The sequence below is a fragment of the Lutzomyia longipalpis genome, chromosome 1, assembly GCF_024334085.1.
Source record: "Lutzomyia longipalpis isolate SR_M1_2022 chromosome 1, ASM2433408v1".
Taxonomy (NCBI): domain Eukaryota; kingdom Metazoa; phylum Arthropoda; class Insecta; order Diptera; family Psychodidae; genus Lutzomyia; species Lutzomyia longipalpis.
Genome location: NC_074707.1, coordinates 42,039,236 through 42,057,483, shown reverse-complemented (window position 1 = coordinate 42,057,483; position 18,248 = coordinate 42,039,236). Strand labels below are relative to the sequence as shown.

At 33.8% G+C, this 18,248-nt stretch overlaps 2 protein-coding genes across 5 annotated transcripts; both read right to left on the bottom strand.

Annotated features, from left to right (window-relative positions):
* Positions 1-1,389: 1,389 nt before the first annotated feature.
* Positions 1,390-10,886, bottom strand: LOC129787429 (facilitated trehalose transporter Tret1). Of its 2 annotated transcripts, none has more exons than XM_055823002.1 (6): positions 10,654-10,886; positions 6,330-6,444; positions 5,762-5,863; positions 3,583-3,768; positions 2,706-3,450; positions 1,390-2,630 (listed from the first exon to the last, which is right to left on the bottom strand). In XM_055823002.1, exons 2-6 carry the CDS (start codon positions 6,439-6,441, stop codon positions 2,354-2,356), a joined length of 1,422 nt encoding a protein of 473 aa, XP_055678977.1. In that variant the 5' UTR covers positions 6,442-6,444; positions 10,654-10,886; the 3' UTR covers positions 1,390-2,353. The 2 variants fall into 2 exon arrangements, with proteins under 2 accessions (XP_055678977.1, XP_055678976.1); XM_055823001.1 differs by lacking the exon at positions 10,654-10,886 and adding an exon at positions 6,589-6,717.
* A 3,891-nt stretch (positions 10,887-14,777) lies between these two features.
* Positions 14,778-17,971, bottom strand: LOC129787432 (lysophospholipid acyltransferase 5). Of its 3 annotated transcripts, none has more exons than XM_055823005.1 (4): positions 17,607-17,971; positions 17,391-17,528; positions 16,213-17,240; positions 14,778-15,396 (listed from the first exon to the last, which is right to left on the bottom strand). In XM_055823005.1, the coding sequence occupies exons 2-4, from the start codon at positions 17,476-17,478 to the stop codon at positions 15,115-15,117; spliced, it is 1,398 nt and encodes a 465-aa protein (XP_055678980.1). In that variant the 5' UTR covers positions 17,479-17,528; positions 17,607-17,971; the 3' UTR covers positions 14,778-15,114. The 3 variants fall into 3 exon arrangements, with proteins under 3 accessions (XP_055678980.1, XP_055678979.1, XP_055678981.1); XM_055823004.1 differs by having other exon boundaries at positions 17,790-17,959; XM_055823006.1 differs by having other exon boundaries at positions 17,911-17,929.
* Positions 17,972-18,248: the final 277 nt, after the last annotated feature.

Here is an 18,248-nt window from a genome sequence, read left to right as displayed (position 1 = left end):
TCCGATGAAGCATAAAAGAATTTATGAGTTTGTTTAATGTTCCTAAATGTTCAACTTAAATCTAAGAAAAATGTGATTTAAAAGTGTTGCATTCAATTATCCCATTAAACCTAATGAATGTAGTGGAAACTTGAGCAGGATAGGGAAAATTGTGAGAAGTAGGGTAGGTCTCCGTCCAGAGTAGACAACATAGAGACTCAAATGATGATGAAGATGGATGATTAAATTCATTTTCATCCTTTCAATCATTTCTTTTCTTCTTACATTTTTATAATCTGGATGATGGAGATATTTAGTTTCAGGGTAATTAGTTCTTTGAAAAAATATTTTTGAATCAAATTCATTAAATTAATTGTTTTTTTACGTTTTATCAGAAGAATTTTATAAATTAACCCTGTTTTTTTTTATTTTATGCTGTATCAATGCACTCTTTTAAAATGCAATAAATTTTAGCTTTTAAAAAAGAAAAGGCTGTGTCTGAAAGAAACAGCTAAATTATAAAAAAATAATTTTATTTAAATTGATTATTTTGATAATTTTTCTTTTGAAATTTATGTCATTGAGACATTTTAAAAATCATTGAAAATTAAATATTAGGTAGTTTTTTTATATGAAGAATGCTGTAAAAATTCTAAAAACAAATATTTCTTTTTTTTTTTTAATATTGCTTTGTTTAATTCTTAATTTGATTCAATATTATCGATTTAAATTATAAATTAAAGAGTGAAAAATATTAAAACATAATTCACATAATTCAATTTTTTCAATTTTTTAATAAATGATTTGAATTGTTTGAGAAAAGTTTATTCTGTTTTTAATTATAATTCGCTAATTAAAATTTCCATTTTTCAAATGACGATATCAGATCCTGAACAAGCTTTTTATTGACAAAATACATTAAAAATAATTTAAAAAAAAATACTTTAGAAGTAATTAAAATTATAATTTTCCCATTTTTTAATAATATAATGAAAGAATTTATGTGAAAATAAAAGAAAATTGCGATGAAAGAGCGAATCATAGTACTTACTGTCTGGTTTTACTATAACACTTCGTTTTTATCACCAAAATTCAACATATAAAATAAATAAAATTTCGAATAAAGTGATCAAACATTGCTGAATGTTATCTCTGCAACTGCAGTGTTGACTTTCAATTAAATAAATGAATTCTCAATATATATATTTTTTTAAATAATATCTCTTATATGTAGTAATTCAGAAGTTATTGCGATGTTTACCCTGTTTACCCATTTCTTATCGAATGATTCAGAAGCATATCTTGGTCTGTTGCAACGAATTTTTTATGTTTTCGTTGGAATTTATTCGAAAATAAAATTCGACCAAAAAATCAACAAGATAGTATATTTGGAAAAATAAAAAAAGAGAATTTTTATCATGAAATATATATTTATTCTATATTTATCATCTATTTTTACATATAATTTTATTCTGTTTACAACTACATTAATTAACTGACTAATCGTATAACAACATTTTGTACAGAACTCAAGAGTTTTAGTTTTTCTCCTAATCAGAATATTACTTTCTTCTAAAAAAGATAAAATAAAAATTTGATGCCAAAGACATTGATACAAATTGTCTCATAACATTTAAGCTAAAATATTAAGGAATAAAATTAAAATATTTTGGATAAAAAGAAAAGAATTTGTTTTCCTTCAATTTCTTTTAAAAATCTTGCGCAATCTTCCGACCTATATCTCACTCAACAGTTTTTTTTTCTTAAAAAATACAATGATTTATACCACTTAAAATGCAGTCTGTGACTCTTTTATGGATTTCTTTAGAATAGTTTTTCTTTCACAAGTTTTAAAAAGGATTTTAAAAGTTACAAGAAAAAATCTATTTTAAAATAGAAGTAAAATTAAATAAAAAATGAATCTTAGTTTTTTCTGTGATATGAGGAAGACAAAAATACAGATATGTGTTTTTCTTCTGCAAAAAGTATTTCGCTTTTTCTTTAACAAATTTTTTCATCCTAAAATTTTTCTTTTATTGTCTCCTCCTGCCTTCCTCACGAATGACACATATTTTTCTCACTTTTAGCACCTTTCCATTCATTTTATTTTTGCTTGCTAAATTCGTAATGTCTTTAATAGATAATAAAATCCTCTCAAAACTTAGATTAAAAGATTTTCTGAATTATAAAAAATCAGAGAGCTGCCTTCTCACATAATCTTGTCCGTAAATTGTAAAATGATCATTCACACATAATGGTTGAGGATAAAATATGTTTTTTTTTAGAAGATAAATGCAACATAAATCTAGCGTCAGGCATTAAGATGAAGTATTGCTAACAGATATGGAAATTTTTAAACACTATAAGGATACGATTAATTTTGCTTTCCAGCCAGAATCATTTGAATTTCCGCACCACTCTTGCCCTTTGTTTCGGGAACTTTGAGTGCCGTAAAGGTGGTTGCAATGGCCATGCAGACGGCGAAAATCCAGAAGGTTACATCACTACCAAAGGTCACGTTCATCATGCCGAAGCTCTTGGTCACAATGAAGACGAGAGTCCAATTCAGCATGACTGCAATTGAGGATGCCATTCCTTTTACATCCGGACCAAAGAGCTCACCCATCATCATCCATGGAATTGGGCCGAAACTAAAGAATAAAAAAATAGATTTTCGTTTAATTGAATTGTGTCATTTTCAAGCTGAAATTCATTGATAGTCTTACCCAAGAGAGAAGCTGACAATGAAGAGAACCAGCGAGACAAGTGGTAGCCACCCAATGGCTGTAACATCAGTTCCACCATCCTTGAGATGGAAGTAAATACCAAGCATAGTCAAACAAGCTCCCATAACAATGCTACTCTGCATCAGAAGGATCCTCCTTCCAGCTTTGTCAATTAGCAACGTTGATCCGAATGTCATGAACACCTGAACGACTCCAACAATGATTGTGCACAGAGAAGCATCCAAGGAACTGCCAGCACTCTGGAAAATCGGTTGAGTATAGAAGATCACCGCATTGATGCCGGAAATTTGTTGGAAGAGCATCAAGCATAGGCAGATGATGAGCCCAGCCCGATTGGCAGGAATAGTCCATAGATCTCTCATTGAAGCCTTCCCCGCTGCAGCATCCACATCGTTCTGGATCACCTGAATGGCCGCCCGTGAGTTGCATTGCTTCCCCCAGAGCCATTTAATGGCCTGAATTGCATCATTACGTCGCTCCTTCTTCACCAAATGCACAGGACTCTCAGGCAAGAAGATCATCCCGACAGCCAGCATAGCCGGCGCAATAGCACAGATCCCACTCAATGTGCGCCAATCAACGACAGATCCAGCAGCGTAAACAAGAAGGATTCCCATGGTGAGGAAGAGCTGGAAAAATGACCCAAGAGCTCCACGAATTGACGTCTCCCCGATTTCTGAGATAAACATGGGGGCTACCACACAAACAGCACCAGTAGCAATTCCTGGAATTGAACACCCAGTAATTAATCAAGAGATCATAAGCCATGTACTCATGGGAATTCGCAAATTATTGGCGATAAAGCTTTACAGCCCCATATAGAGAGATAAGGATATTTTGCAAAAGAGTGGCTCACCAGCAAAGATTCGTCCAGCATAAATCATTCCAATGTTGGTGGCGAATATGATGAAGCCCCAACTGATAAGGAACGGAAGAGCCAGAGCCATGTTAATGTACTTCCTTCCAATCATGTCAGCCAGAATCCCAGCAGGGATGGCTCCAAAGAAGGCGCCAATTGCCAGAAGGGAGCCCACCCATGATTCTGTAAAAGAAAATAAAATCAAGAAAATAATTTAATAGAAATCCACACCTAGCGTAAACACTATAGGGGGTGATGTCGCATTGATTGCACAAACATGACGAAAAGTGTGAGTAAGAATCTCGTGACTGCGGTGCCATGAGGTAGAATTACATACATGAAACCCTTTGGCGCTCAATAATCACGCATCAAGTGTATGGAGTAGCTGAAGCCTTATCGGCTTTATGGGTTTTTATTGACCCAGAGTGAGAGCCAAAGAATGGGAACATTGGTGAAGATCATCGATAAGATTAATTGATTTGATTTATTTTGATCTCTACATACGCCAAACTAACATCCGCGATCAAACTATTATTACATCTTACAGAACTCATTATCAGTTTGATATGTAAATAGTTCTCTGAAATGTTTTTCATCACAAAATTCTCATTGAAAAAAAAAACTTAAAATTCCTGAGCAATAAACACTTGAACTCTGACTCCATCATTAGCTCGGAATAATCTTATCGAATACTGTCCGCAAACTTGGAATGATTTACTATTTAACTGATAAACCCCAAATCTACAGCATCGTCGTGGGTTTCGATCGGTCGAACGCGATCCCTTGAAAGTCAACCGCAATGCCTCCTCTCTATGTGCATCGATGTGGAACCTGAAACCTCACACACTGCCCATATTTGCGACATTATGTGGATTAATTTTCTCAGTCACGTAAATTGCTTATTCGCACTACGCAAATACGGTTGATGAGCAATTCAAATTGCGAGTAAACAATTTCATAACATTGGACGCCATAAGGGATCAGGAGAAATGTAATTTTGCTGCTGCAACTTCTTCATTTTGTGCATCCCACGTATGGTGCCATAAATAATTTATTCTACTCTGTCTTGGTACGGTGTGCTAACAAACCACTCCCAGTATCATCACTTTTCGAGGGCAATTTTATTATCTTCTCAACCTGTTAGGACGTATTAATGGTGATCAGAGTTGAAGGGAATGTGAAAAATTATAGATAAAAATTAAGGTTTTGGATAAATTCTCTTTTGTCTTGAATTTCTTGAAGAAAAACTTATAGATTAAAGGTAAAAGGTAATTTAAAAAAATGTAGGTACATATATTTGTGCATAAAACATTTCCCTTTCCTTTTTGAAGCTTTATTTTAGGGAATTTTATCCTTAAATATTTTCCAACTAAATAATAATCAAAAAATGATGAACTGCAAAATGATTTTGTAAATTCTGAAAGGAATAACATTCTATTTTCCCCTTAATAATAAACTTTTATAAACATTTCAACGCTTCAGAAGATTATGAACCATACTCATGCGTTAAAAGATAGAAATATGGTTCATAATCTTCTAGCATGATGATTTATAGAAATGTATTTTTAATTTTTAACTTTTAAAATTTTAGCTGGAATAAAACTTTCCTTTCCCTTCAAAAAAGTATTTTTTATGATATTTAAAAAAAACTATTTTTAGATAAAAAAAAATATTTAAAAAAACTATTCAGATAATGATTTACTAACTTTTTCTTGGAATAACATTACCCTTTCCCCTTTGAAATTTAATTTAATTTCTTAAGAAGGATTTACCTATTTTTAAATTTTAAATTATTTCCTTTTAAAAAAGAACATATTAAGCCTATTTGTTTTAGAAATTTATCAAAATTCGTATGAAAACTTATTGTTATTCATTATGAAAATATTCGTGTTGTATCTGTGCAATATAATCTTATGTATTATAAGCAACATAAATAATAAAAATGTTTTATCGTTTTACATAATTTTTAAATTCACATTAACATTTTTTTTACAAGTTAATAAATTAATTAAAAATAACATTTACGATTTTACATATTACTTTCGTATTCACTTTAATTAAATTTTTAATCTTTATCTTTATCTACCAACTCATCCCACATCGCCTCTCAACTCTGATGCATTGCGATGAAATGTGTAAAAGGGCTTTTAATTTGCAAAATGAATATAAAACATACCTTGATCATCTGTCATGTTGAATGAATCATTACCCCGGAGTTGATTCACAACCGGAGATGTCCACGCCAGCACTGTTCCAGCACTCACGGCACCCAAGGCGACTGCAAGAAGTTGAGAATCGCGCAATTATTCAATTGAAGTTGCGTCTTATTTCGCATTGGCAATTGAAAAGGGGCGAAAGAATGTCTTGAACTTGAACTATTAGAAATGCAGATTTTCTCTATATGTACGACAAGCCTCCAACAAGACGCCTCTGTGGATGTCGCCACATTTTTATCATATTTGAAATTACTCTATAGAGTCTATAGGATTTATGTAATCGCATCTTTATGCAAAATAACAAGAATTTTGCGACATTCTTTTCGAAAAAAAAACTCGCGCATTTAAATTAGCATAAGGTGTAGCTTTTTTGCCACCTTTTTCTCTAACTGTTAATGAGATGAAAATTTTTCAACTGGTTTACCTTTTAGAGGAAAATTTATTAGACTGACTATCGCGTTTTTTTTTCGAATCGTTTTAGAAAATAGAGAATATAAATTAATGTGAATGATTTAATTCATAAATTACCTATTGTGGCCGCAATAAATTGCATAAGTTTACGTGTTGTTCCAATTCCATCTTGAATGGGATCATAAAGCATCGGATTGGCACTATTCGGGTCATCCTCCTTTTGGCTCATATTCTGCACAGAATTTTTGGGAAGAAAATAAAACATAAATTAATCATGTTCATATAACACTCTTCTATTTTCACTACACATATCGATTTCTTTTTATGGCATTTAGCGTGAAATTTTCATCACTTTGCGCCCTTTTTTGCCTCTGACCTGCCAAAAGTGAACCATGGCTTTGGTCAAAGCCTTTGAAGAAGACATTTTTTCACTCTTAAATTAAACTTTCAACACACAATTAAAAGAAAAAAAGGGACCGATCTGAACAATTTTCCGAAGAGGACTGATGCAAAATAGAAGATGCAGTCTACAAGTTAAGAAACTCAATGACGTTTATTGCAATAAATTTAGCTGAGAATGAACGAAAGACGTAAGATGAGTTGAAGATACTTTGGCACAGGCAATTATGAAGAGAAGAATTTTATAAATCTATCGTGAAGACTACTACAAAAGATTTGTTACTTAGTAGGTAGTTATTGCATATTATCGCATAAAAACGCATTAAATTAATTAATTATTTTATATAAAACCTTAAATATATCTTTTAAAATTTAAAGATTTCAGAGAAAATCAACAGCACAACATTTCCCTTTCCCTTTAGAAAAATAAATCTTTTAATTTAAAAAAATCCAAATCACATGATTTAAAAGCTAAAATATTCTTCTTTACTTGAAAGAATGTTTAACATAAAAAAATTCATTGCACATTTTCCAAATGACCCTATGATGAAATGTCGAGCATTTTGTCGAGTTTTTCACCTTCATCGCGACTTTTCTTTGGCCACGATCATCGTTTCCAAAAATAGCACCAACACACCCACCAAACGTCATGTCTTTGGCCCGAATTTGCAATTGTATTTGGTCACTGCTTTACCCCCTTAGAATTCTTGGCACAACACTACATCAGAATCCCCGCCATGTGACTCCCAATGTTGTATAGAAAACCCAAATTAACTCGTCATATAAAAAGCCACGCTTGTTGCTTATTCAATGATAATTTCGTGATAATTTTGGGGGCATATAAAACGCGTAAATCGCAGCGATTTGCGCTAAAAATTATTTTATCTCTTTCCAATGTGCCCCTCAATGCTATTAGCTGTGTTTTTTCTTGCTTTCAGCAATGTCCGATGTATAATTAAATTTTATAGGAGCTCTGTGAGGAAAATTCACGAGAATGCCTAATCATAATTGAGGGCACAGTTCATCGAATTCCATCGAGCACCATTATGTGAATAAATTAATTGGTTTGACGGAATAATTTGCATTTTCTTTTTTGTTTAAATACATTCCACTTTTTTTATTAATTTGCACCCAAACACCACTAGATGGAGACGCCTGGTGGACAATGGCCCTTCACCATACATATATACCATTTAATTCTTATGCTAAAGGAAATAGAAAAAAAAACCACTTAAAAGAAGAAATTCTAAGTGCTTTGTGAATTGATTTAAAGCAGAAGGAGACAAGTGAATCATTCTTTTGTTGTGTGGCATTGAGAGAAAGTTATTGTTGGAGAATTTATTCTTAGAGCCAATTGATTTAAATCTCCGTCTCACAGAGCAAAGCTCACACTCCTCTAAATCCCAATTAGAAATAAACCTCCATTGTGTGATGATTTAAGTGTGATTTCCGTCGACAAAATTGGACGATATTAGTGCTTGGCGCTCAATGTTTATTTTAACATTCAAAACACGACACACGCACTTTAGAACTGTTTACTCTTTTGTGGGTCACTTACGGGGCGGCATCTTGAAGAAAAATCTCCCATGAATATTCCTCAAAAATGCTCAAAACATCAACAGATTTTTTTTCACGTCTTCTTAAAGTTGTAATTTCAGAAAATGGGTGTGTTCAACAGGAAGGTCACCCCACGTCTGACCTGGCCCAATAAAATGGGTGAGTTTTCAAAATCGATGCAATAATTTGCATCGCCACCATGTAAAGACGTTGCAGGCGCAGAAGAAAATTGTCAAGGCGCTAAATTTGTATGCAAATAAAAGGAAAAAAATGGGTGGAAATTTTCTCGAGATTCTGCGTAATCTATTTTAAAAAGAAAACAACGGAGACACAGTGATAATGACTTCAAAGATGTCGCTCATTTTGAGAATTTAAAGCAGAAATTGAATTTATCAATTTAATTAGAGAAACTCGGCTCCTGACTCGAGATTGTTTTCTTAAAAATAAATAATGGAATGATTTATTTGCTTGCGATTAGCACTGCATGAGTTAGTATGTGTTGGAGAAATTTTTGAGGTTTTTCCAGGGATTTTTTATTATTTACACTCGAAATAGTATAATGACTGAAAATAGCCATAATTTTCGGCCAAAATACGAAGAAAAGAATTGAAGAAAATGCAGAAAATATCAATAATGCTTATTAGGTCATAATCAACACTGTAAAGATAAGGTTAAATATAACCGCAAGATTCTAAGAAAAATATTTAAAAATTTTCATAAATTGAATACAAAATGATAAACTTTTGCTTCCTCGCTTTAGAAGCTTCTTAAAAACTATTAAGTAATAAAATTTACATAAAAATTGTTTTTTGAATAAAATTCCTATTAGTCTGAAGAGGAGGAATATAAATTGAAAGATTTATTGCTCAAAAATGAATTGAATTAATAAATTATATAAATTTTAAGAAAATGCTTTTAAAAAAAATTCTGAAAATTAAAAGACTTAATTGAACTGATGTTAAAACTAATGAAAAATAATCTAATTTAAAATAATAAAATTAAGGAAATTGTTTGTTTTTATTTCTTCCTAAGTTGTTTGTTGAAAAGTTTAATTAAAGTTGATAAATATTCTTAGCTTTAAAATTTAAAGCTTATTCGTGATTATTTGTTTAAAAAAAAACTTTCTGTGCTATTTTCCAGTAATTTATTAAAATATCAGAAAATATTTAAAAAAAAAAATAAAACAATTTTTGGTGAGATATTCTGGTTAAAAACATTTATTAAAAGTCTTAAAAATTGTACCAGAATATCTGACTGAAAGTCCTAAAAATCTGAGATTTCACGGCCGTCTGTTTAATTAATAATTTTCAGATTTTTATATTCAGTCCATTTAATTTTACAATTTAATATAAAAATCCTTAATTTTAGCAGATTAAATAAATTATTATTCATATTAAAATCATTTAAAGAAGCCTCTAATATTTTTTTTAACAACCTGCAACATTTTTCCTAATTAAACTTTTGCCTTATAAAAGATTTAATACCCTCTCAAACAAATTATTTACAAGAAGAAACAGCAACAGTCGTTGCAATAAAACTCATCACAATGCATTGCACATTCCATGTGAATACCCCTAATAGCAGCACTCAAGTGAATGATTTTCTTGCATATTCTACGGCATTTCCTCCTCTCTTTTTGCCCACAGGATTAATTTTTATCGCCACAGTCAATTTATCGATGAGGACAAAAAAGAACCGCACATAACCTTCATCAGAGGTCAATCGCACCCAACGTTGAAAATATATATTTTAATGGGAGAGAAAAGTGCGTGTTCCAGACGACAAAAGATCGCAGCTTTTAATGTAAAATATGTATAAACTATGATAAGGCGAGCACTTAATTTCTGGTCCCTTTTTCTTTCAACTTCACATAATCTTGTTTTCCTTGGGACAATCTCTTTGCTTCCTCATGAATAACTTTTGTATATTACGGAGGCATATATGTGTGGTGCTCATCGAGAGCCATGTGGGTAAGAAGATTTTTTTATCTTCCCCGAAAAAACTACTCTGAGAATTTATTTTTAAAAGCGGCTCACGCTTTCCTCAAAAATGAAGGAAAAATGTCGATTCAATCACACACAAAAAATAAATATATATAGAAGAGCGTGTGTGAAGAAAAATGCAGAGGAAAAGCCAAAGGCGGTTCATCTGCAATTTTTCTCACGAACAATTCAATTCGAGTTATAGTTAGTTGTTCAACGAGAGAAAATTAACCACCCTTGACACAAATTGATGTGAATTTTTGATTTTTTTTCGTGCAAATAGCACTTCAATCGATCTTCTTCACATATAAATTGAGAATTTTATCACAAAAGTACTTTGCAGTATCACTGGATTTTTTGGCGGGGGTCTCTCTCTATTTTATCACGAAGAAATATTCCACAATCACACTGATAATAAATCAACAGTCTGTTTTTGGGAGCTTCTTGAAGAACGCCTTGTAAATTTTTTTTTACGCTGTTTTTACGACATTTGGAGTACTTACCGATTTTTTTTTTGAAGCAGGAAACTAGACAAATACGTCACAAATGAAAAACTTTAGCACAAAATTTTCTTCTGAACACTTTTTCGGGATTAAAATTGATAAAAACAGTTAAAAAGGGATTAAATGCAATTTCTTCTGAAGAGGTGTCTCCTCTTTGAGAAACTCTCAAATGTTGTGAGAAGTTGCTGTGCGTGAGACTCCTTCCTCGGTGGAGAGTCAAATAAGAACTGATGATATGAATCCAACGGGCAGGCACATGAACTCCAAAGCACACGAAAGAGAAGCCCAATGGGGCGAATGAGATAGTACACAACCCGAATGGAAGCCAGACACAAAGTAATGTTGAATGGCGTAAACGGCGCGCCGATCGATTTTTTTTATTTAAATCCTACACACACCGAAATTCCCTGGCGTCCCAAGTATGTTAATACCGAACCATCCTCTGCAGACGAGCCTCCAAAAATACTTACGACGATTCGCTCAAAGAGGCAACGGGCGAACCATCTCCTTTTCTTCTCTTTTTGTTGTTGTTTTTGGTACCCAGAAAGGGCACGTTTTTCGGCTGAAATCATGCTGAATGTCGTCCAAAGGACGCATGCCCTGAATATAACAAGGATATAGGAGGGTTGGGGTGCACACCCCTCGTACCACATGACGTCAGAGGATTGCATCATCCTGCAAAGAGGAAGAGAGATCTTACATCATACGGAGTTTGTATTCCATTTGCATATCTTAATTCAATTCTTTCAATCGCCAACAGAAGTTGATATCTTTTAATCCAACAAACTCTCACAGAGATGAATTTTACACGTTGAAATAATTGGTGGTTTTATGCGGAATACGGAAACATAATTGTAGAAAATAAAAGCATACAAGACATAGCAAGACAGGAGCATTAACAACAGAAAAGATTTTTAAATAAAATTAAGGAATTTGCAAGAAAACAACTTTATAAATAAGGAATGCAAAATTATTCTTGTTTTATCTGTGATTTTTTTATACTCTCAATAGCATTGGAAAAATATCCTAAACTTTCAGTTTTAAACGGTTAAAAGAAGAGCAAAAAATCATTATTAATCATCCCTTCCCAAGCAGCAAGATGTGAGTAAAATTTAAAATTTGTATATTCATTAAATATTAATGAATTTCTTAGAATTAAATTTATTACTGGTATGCAATGAACATTAAAAGAAATGCGTCACATATTCAACTTTAAATTAAAAAAAAAAACTGTTGGTGATTAAAATTCTGGATAAGTTTACAAATTTAATATAAAATACGATGATTCATTCACAAAAATCACGCTCTGGCACATGTTAAGTTTAGCACACACAAGAAAAATTTTATTGATCTTAATAAAAATAGAGTTTAACCAGTTTAAAACGAGGAGAAAGTAAAACCTTTTTAACAATTCTATGTGAAAAATTTGTTCTACTTTTTGAGGAAATAAAGATCATGCTGTGAAAATTGGAAACAATGAGATGGATTCTGGTAGAAATCTTTCCACTTGTTTCCAACTTAAAAGCTGTAGGGGTAACTGGGGCAAAATAGTGAAAGTGCAAGGATTTCGAAAATGGCCTGAAAATGCATTTTCCCGTTAAGTTAGAGAGAAATCGTCTAAGTCAAAGTTGTATCCCGGAAAATTTGCTATAAGATAGTTGTCATGGGAAAACTCAAATATTTCCACAGAACTCAAGAAAGATTATCTCACAAAAATTCTTCACCATTTTACCCCAGGTTCCCCTATAAGATTTTAAGTGAAAATACTTTTAAATTGTTCTATTAACAGATTTTAAAGGGATAACAAAAGATTTGCTATTCCATAGATCTTTCAGAAAATTCAAGATCTGTTTTAGTGGTTTACTTTTGAAGTACGACATTGATGAATTTTCTTAATTATTCTTTTTTTTTCTGAAGTATTCTTTTCGATTTGAATGAGAATTTATTTAATTTTTTTTTTCAAAAAATTAATATGCTTAAGAATTTCAAAAGTTAGAATTACTAAATTTACCAAAATCGATAGAAAATCTTTAATTTAAAACCATTAAAACTTATTAAAATAAAATATTTGTATCGGTGTAAAAAAAAAGTAACTTGAGAACAATTTTTGGTTTTCATCTTCTAAAAGATTTTCAAGGTGTAAAAATTAGTTAGATTTTTTTTTACCTAAGAATGATTTAACAGAATGCAAAACACTTCTTAGAACATTTTATGCTTTACTTTCTCCATCATTTTTTGTCTTTAAGAATCCAACTCATCGATGACTAAAATACGACCGATTTGTGGCTTAATTTTCAACCTACCCTTTCTCTTTCAGCCTATTCCACGCTACCAGGTAATATATTGACCACTATTTCACAATAAATCGTCACTAAATACCCCAAATACAATATATTTGCCTCTTGGGCATCCCCTCTTGCGTTAACAAAGCAATTCTTTGTATATACGACGATTCAACCCACAGTCTGGCGAAACTTGCGCCATGGCCAGTGGAACGGGATATGCGAGTTTGTGGTCAATGAGATGTCGTGTAGGTGAAAAACATAAACTAAAAAAAGATTTAAAAAAAACTTACGGATTTTTTTGGGCGGGAAAGTTGCCCCGAAACTCGCTCATGTTGCAAAAGATGTCCAAGTGCGCATTGGGGGCAACTCAGCTGCTTGGGTGAGGTCACACGCGCACCTCAAAATCGATAAAAGGGGCTCGTTCGGCAGCTGAACTCTCATTCGTTCGCACGGAGAGGCTCACATTGTGTGTAGACTACCCTCTCTCTGAATGACGCAATTCTCGGAAATCCGGCGAGAGGGTGAGTCACAGCACGTTTTGGCTATGAAGCTTTTGAGGTAGGTAGTCTTCAGCGTAAAGGGGGTCAACGATCGATACCACAGCGCGTGCAACCCCAAGCGAATATATTCGTTCTAAAATGGGAATACTGATGAATAATTAAAATTACAAGGAGGGAGGTTCCTTTAATTATTCAGGGATTTATTTTTAATTTTAATTTTTGCATCGGAAAATTGTAAATGAGGCTAAAACATGAAAAATTAATTAAAGAATTTGTCTTTGAGGATTTGAGATTCTTCTTAAATCAGTTTGAAAGGAATCTCACAGAAAAATGAACAAAAGAAGATCTTTAATAAAAAAAAAACTTTACAAAATATCAAAAATTAGGAATAAAGTTTTTAAAATATATTTGCGAAATATTTAAAAAGGCTCGTAAATAGCTATTTAAAAAAATTGTGAAAGGATTTTTGACTCCTCAAACGTAAATTAAATTATAAGACCGGTATAATACTGGATGTTGATTTTTACGCAATATTAAAATATTAATAAAAACGGTAGAAAAAGTTTACCCGGTTGGTCTATAAATGAATTTTCCAAAAACTCAACGAAACGTTAAAAAAAATAGAAATAGTTTTGCAAAAACTAAATATAAAAATTTTTATTTTTAAATATAAATTCCCAAGAAAAAATAATCGCAGAAAATGAAAAGCATGAAACTCTTCCTCAAAAATTGAATATGGTCAGCCGGGTTAAGTTTGAACTTCAATTTGTTACACGACGTATAAAAATAAATTTAGTAATATTTTATCGCTCTTGAACGTCTTAAAAAATTAAATACCATTTTAATGAATTTTTATTTAATTTTTTTAACACTATCAAGATCAATAAAATATTTTTAAAAAATATATTTTTTACGCTACCTACATATAATATTTGACACCATTGAAAAATAACCCGGCTGGCTAAAAGCAATTTTTTATGCATTGCGGAATTATACCTTTTCTTTTTCTAAAGGTTTTTTCAATTTTTTAAGGATTCTGTGAAACTAATTTTGAATTTCTCTTGACTCTTAAAGAATTCTTCTTTATAATTTTCCTCATGGAATGCATACGTTTACAGACTAAATAAATTTTATTCCGAATAAAAATTTCTTCTCCATTTTACCTACTTTCCCCCTTTATAAATTTCCACCAACCCACGCTTCTCTCTCCACCCATCGTATTGTTCGTGACAAAATCACACCACTTTCCTCTCTCGCATCATCGCAATTTATTAGAATATCTTTGCAAATTAACCTTGGCGCTTCAGCATCTCACCGTGGAGTGAGTAACACAAAACACTTTTTTCTACGTCCAATTACATTTTCTTTATTTCATAAATATATATAGCGTCCCGAGACGAATAATATGTGAAATAAATACATTTTTGTGAGATAAACTTCTTCTTTTTGTTTCTTTTCAGTGTGCATATCGAATCTCTATGTACTTTTTTGGCTACATTCAGGCGCGACTAGTCGATTGAAAGAGGTGTAAAGAGCGAGAGAGAGATAAAACCTCAAATATGCAACAAACTGTTGGGGGGGGGGGGGGGGTTGATACTAATTAAGTTTACTTATACTTGGGATAAGTACTGCTTGCTACTATGGCTCGGATAGGGGATGCTGCGGATGTCCCATGGTTATTGACTCTTCTCGGGCACAGCCCGTGATTTATCGCGCGGGAAGAGGGCTTTGAGGATGAAGTGAATGCCAATGTAAGCCAAGGCATAGACGTAGCCCAAGAAGTGAACTGCACGGAAAATTGCCCAATACTTGGAGAAGCTGAGGAAGGCAAAGGGTACCAGACACCAGCCCATTCCCACGATGGCATAGAACTTGAGGAGAACAAAGTAAACCGGCTGGAGATGGGGATGCTCGAGGAGTCGTCGGAGTTTCTCGTTACCCTTCACAATTGAATCGAACTGTGAAGAAATTTAAATGAAAATTTATTGATTGAGAGGCGTGACAAAGCGACAGCTTAATGGTTTTTGAATAATTTAAATGTGCTTGTCAGGATTCTTTTATGTTCTTGTGGGTTCAGTGACATGGAAAAGGGGCTTCAATTAAGGGATTACAGCCACAATCTATATTTAACTTTTAGACTTTTTAGCTGTGTTTCTTTCAGACACAGCTTTTGTGTACCGAGCAAAATCGAAAGTCGTTACATCGGGCTCAAACTTGGTATGAGCACGAACCTCCAAATTTTGTTTTCGCTATATCTCAGCCCCTGTAATAGCTAAACATCTGAAATTTTCATATGTTATAGGGGCCATCAAAACCTTTCCAACGATACCTCATTTTCGAAAATCGGTTAAGCCGTTTAGTCAATATGGCTGCCACAATTTTTCATCGAAAATCGACTATTACTCGAAAACGGCTTGACCGATTTTGATCAACTCTGGCTCAAATGAAAACTCTCAACAAACCCTACAACTCCCTAGATCATCCGAAGTTTCAAAAGTGACCGCTAGGGGTCCAAAAATCAAAAACAAAATTTTCGATGAGTTTTCGATGAATATCTCGAAAACGCTATTACCGATTTGCTTGAAATTTTGATATGTTATAGTTGAGGTTAAGACCCCTCTAACGATAGCTCAAAATCTAAAATCTATGTAGCCGTTCCCGAGAAATGACGTTTTAAAGATTACTTGGGGGATGACTTTTCTACTTTTCCCGACTGAAAGAAACACAGTTCTCGTAGGCTTGGTCAGCTTACCAATACATTTTTTATTACTTACATCTCTCTCTATGAAGACCACAATGAACTCCATGGCGAAACTGGCGTAGTATCCACTGTGGAATCCATGCCAGATGGCGAGGAAGAAGAGAGTGGATGCTTGGGAGATTTCACGACTACCGAGAAATTTGAGCCGTTTGTAGATGTGTCTGGCCACCCAGTGATTTGTAGCCACGTTGAAACTCTCAATGTAGTGCGTGAACCTATTGGCTTGCTCCAGTCGCCAAATCTTTACATTCTCTCCCGCTGACCAGTCTTCTTTTCCCTCCTTGACATTGCGGAATGTCAGCCCGAAACGGGTGCAAGCCCCCTCGGACAGGAGCCACACTGACATGTACTTATACAGCGTCAAACGCCCCCAAATTCCCAGGAAAATTAATCTCTTAAAGTACCCCGCTGATGCGTAATCCTCAGACAAAAGATACGTATCTGATGCAAAGATATTCAAGATCTGGAAAATGGCTAAATACATAAAGCCCAGACCGAATCTCTTGAGCCCCGCATCGACGAATCCTTGATATTTCTCAAATTCCTTCCCGAGGAATCTCTCATACTGATGATAGGGAAATTGGGGGCCTGCAAGGAAGCTTCCCGGAAAGTACGTATATGATGAAATCTGCAGGAGATTGGGCATCTTCTTAATCCCATAAACATCCATTTCCTTGGGCTCATCGCCCTTCTTGTGACTTCCAAATGTGTCACAAATGTCAAAGGTTAAACCAATTAGTCGGAGGACTAGGACACAGTGAGGCATTGTCCATACAATGTCGTAGTTATCCGTACCCGTCATGATGTAGCCAAAGAGTAGGTGAGTCATGTGGAAGGCAAAAGAAGCAATCATGAGCTTCTTTGTGGGCCCCAGAACCTTTATCAGGATATACGTGGCCAGGATGGCGAGAATACTGTGGTACACATCACTGCCGTAATTAAACAAGCAAATTGTCATGCCGGAGATTATCATAAAAATATGCTGCTGCAACTCCGGAAGGGGCCAGATGAAATTCCGGTAGAACAGAGACAAAGGGTAGCCTGAAAAAAAATCCCAAATTTATTTATTTTGCAATTTTCTCGCAAAATTTGACAAACCTCAACAAATTGGATTATTTTTAATTTTTAAGCTTCAAAATAGATAACAATCGCGTGACACGGATTCCAATTACACACTTGCGCTCAACTTACCCAATACGACGGAGATGAGGAGCCTTAGGGCAGGCTCCGTGGCCCCCACAGCACCAGCCAATTGTCCAATTAACCCCGGAGAAGACATTTCCCGCGCAAGCGAAAGTACTTCCGGATGTGAAGAAAAAGTCCGCGAATCTGCGAGATAAGTGCAAAAGTATTGAGGTTAAGGTCGCCGGGTATGCGAAAATCATCCGATTTACTGGACAGACGCACAATCACACTTTTTGCTGGCAACTGCTCGTTCTACTGACTAGCATTACACTTAAATGAGGACTAAACGCATTTGAATAAACAAATCTTCGTGAATTTCCCAATAAACACAAAGTGCAGCAACTTTTTTTTTTTAGGACAAACTTGCAGGGTGAACCACAAAATGCACAAAGGAGGTGCACAGACCTCTTCACCAGGAAAACACAAAAGAGTAATTTAGGGTGCAAATTCACGGAAAATTGTCAAGGAATAAAATAATTTTCCAGCTCAAAAAATTCGTGGACTTTTTTGGGAGAAATTTTCTCACGATTTTTTGTGTTGCTTTCACTTCTCACAAAGATATCCCGGTGGGCAAGTCACAAAAAAATCTCCTGCAGGTGGTACGGAATACTACTACTAATACACGGTACAGTAGCAAAAAAAATAATTTCACCAACAAGAATTTTATTCAATCAGAGCTTTTGACTACCGTGCGGCTTGATAAGATGAGAGATACAAAACTACTCGTATGATAACATGTTGTAAAGAACATAAAACGTAAGAAAATTCCACTTCGTTTTACCAGCAACTCAGCAACAATAAATAAGATTGTTTTTCCCTCGGTTTCCTGGTTTTTCTACGCATTCACGCATGTTACACCTTTTA

Coding starts and splice junctions, on each gene's coding strand:
- LOC129787429 (XM_055823001.1), bottom strand. CDS start 6,636: ATGTCTTCTTCAAAGGCTTTGACCAAAGCCATGGTTCACTTTTGGCAG. Junction 3,769..5,761: donor CAACATGACAGATGATCAAG/GTATGTTTTATA, acceptor TTTCTTTTACAG/AATCATGGGTGGGCTCCCTT. Junction 2,631..2,705: donor ATTGTCAGCTTCTCTCTTGG/GTAAGACTATCA, acceptor TTTATTCTTTAG/TTTCGGCCCAATTCCATGGA.
- LOC129787432 (XM_055823005.1), bottom strand. CDS start 17,478: ATGTCTTCTCCGGGGTTAATTGGACAATTGGCTGGTGCTGTGGGGGCC. Junction 17,241..17,390: donor CCTCATCTCCGTCGTATTGG/GTAAGTTGAGCG, acceptor ATTTTTTTTCAG/GCTACCCTTTGTCTCTGTTC. Junction 15,397..16,212: donor TGGTCTTCATAGAGAGAGAT/GTAAGTAATAAA, acceptor ATTTCTTCACAG/TTCGATTCAATTGTGAAGGG.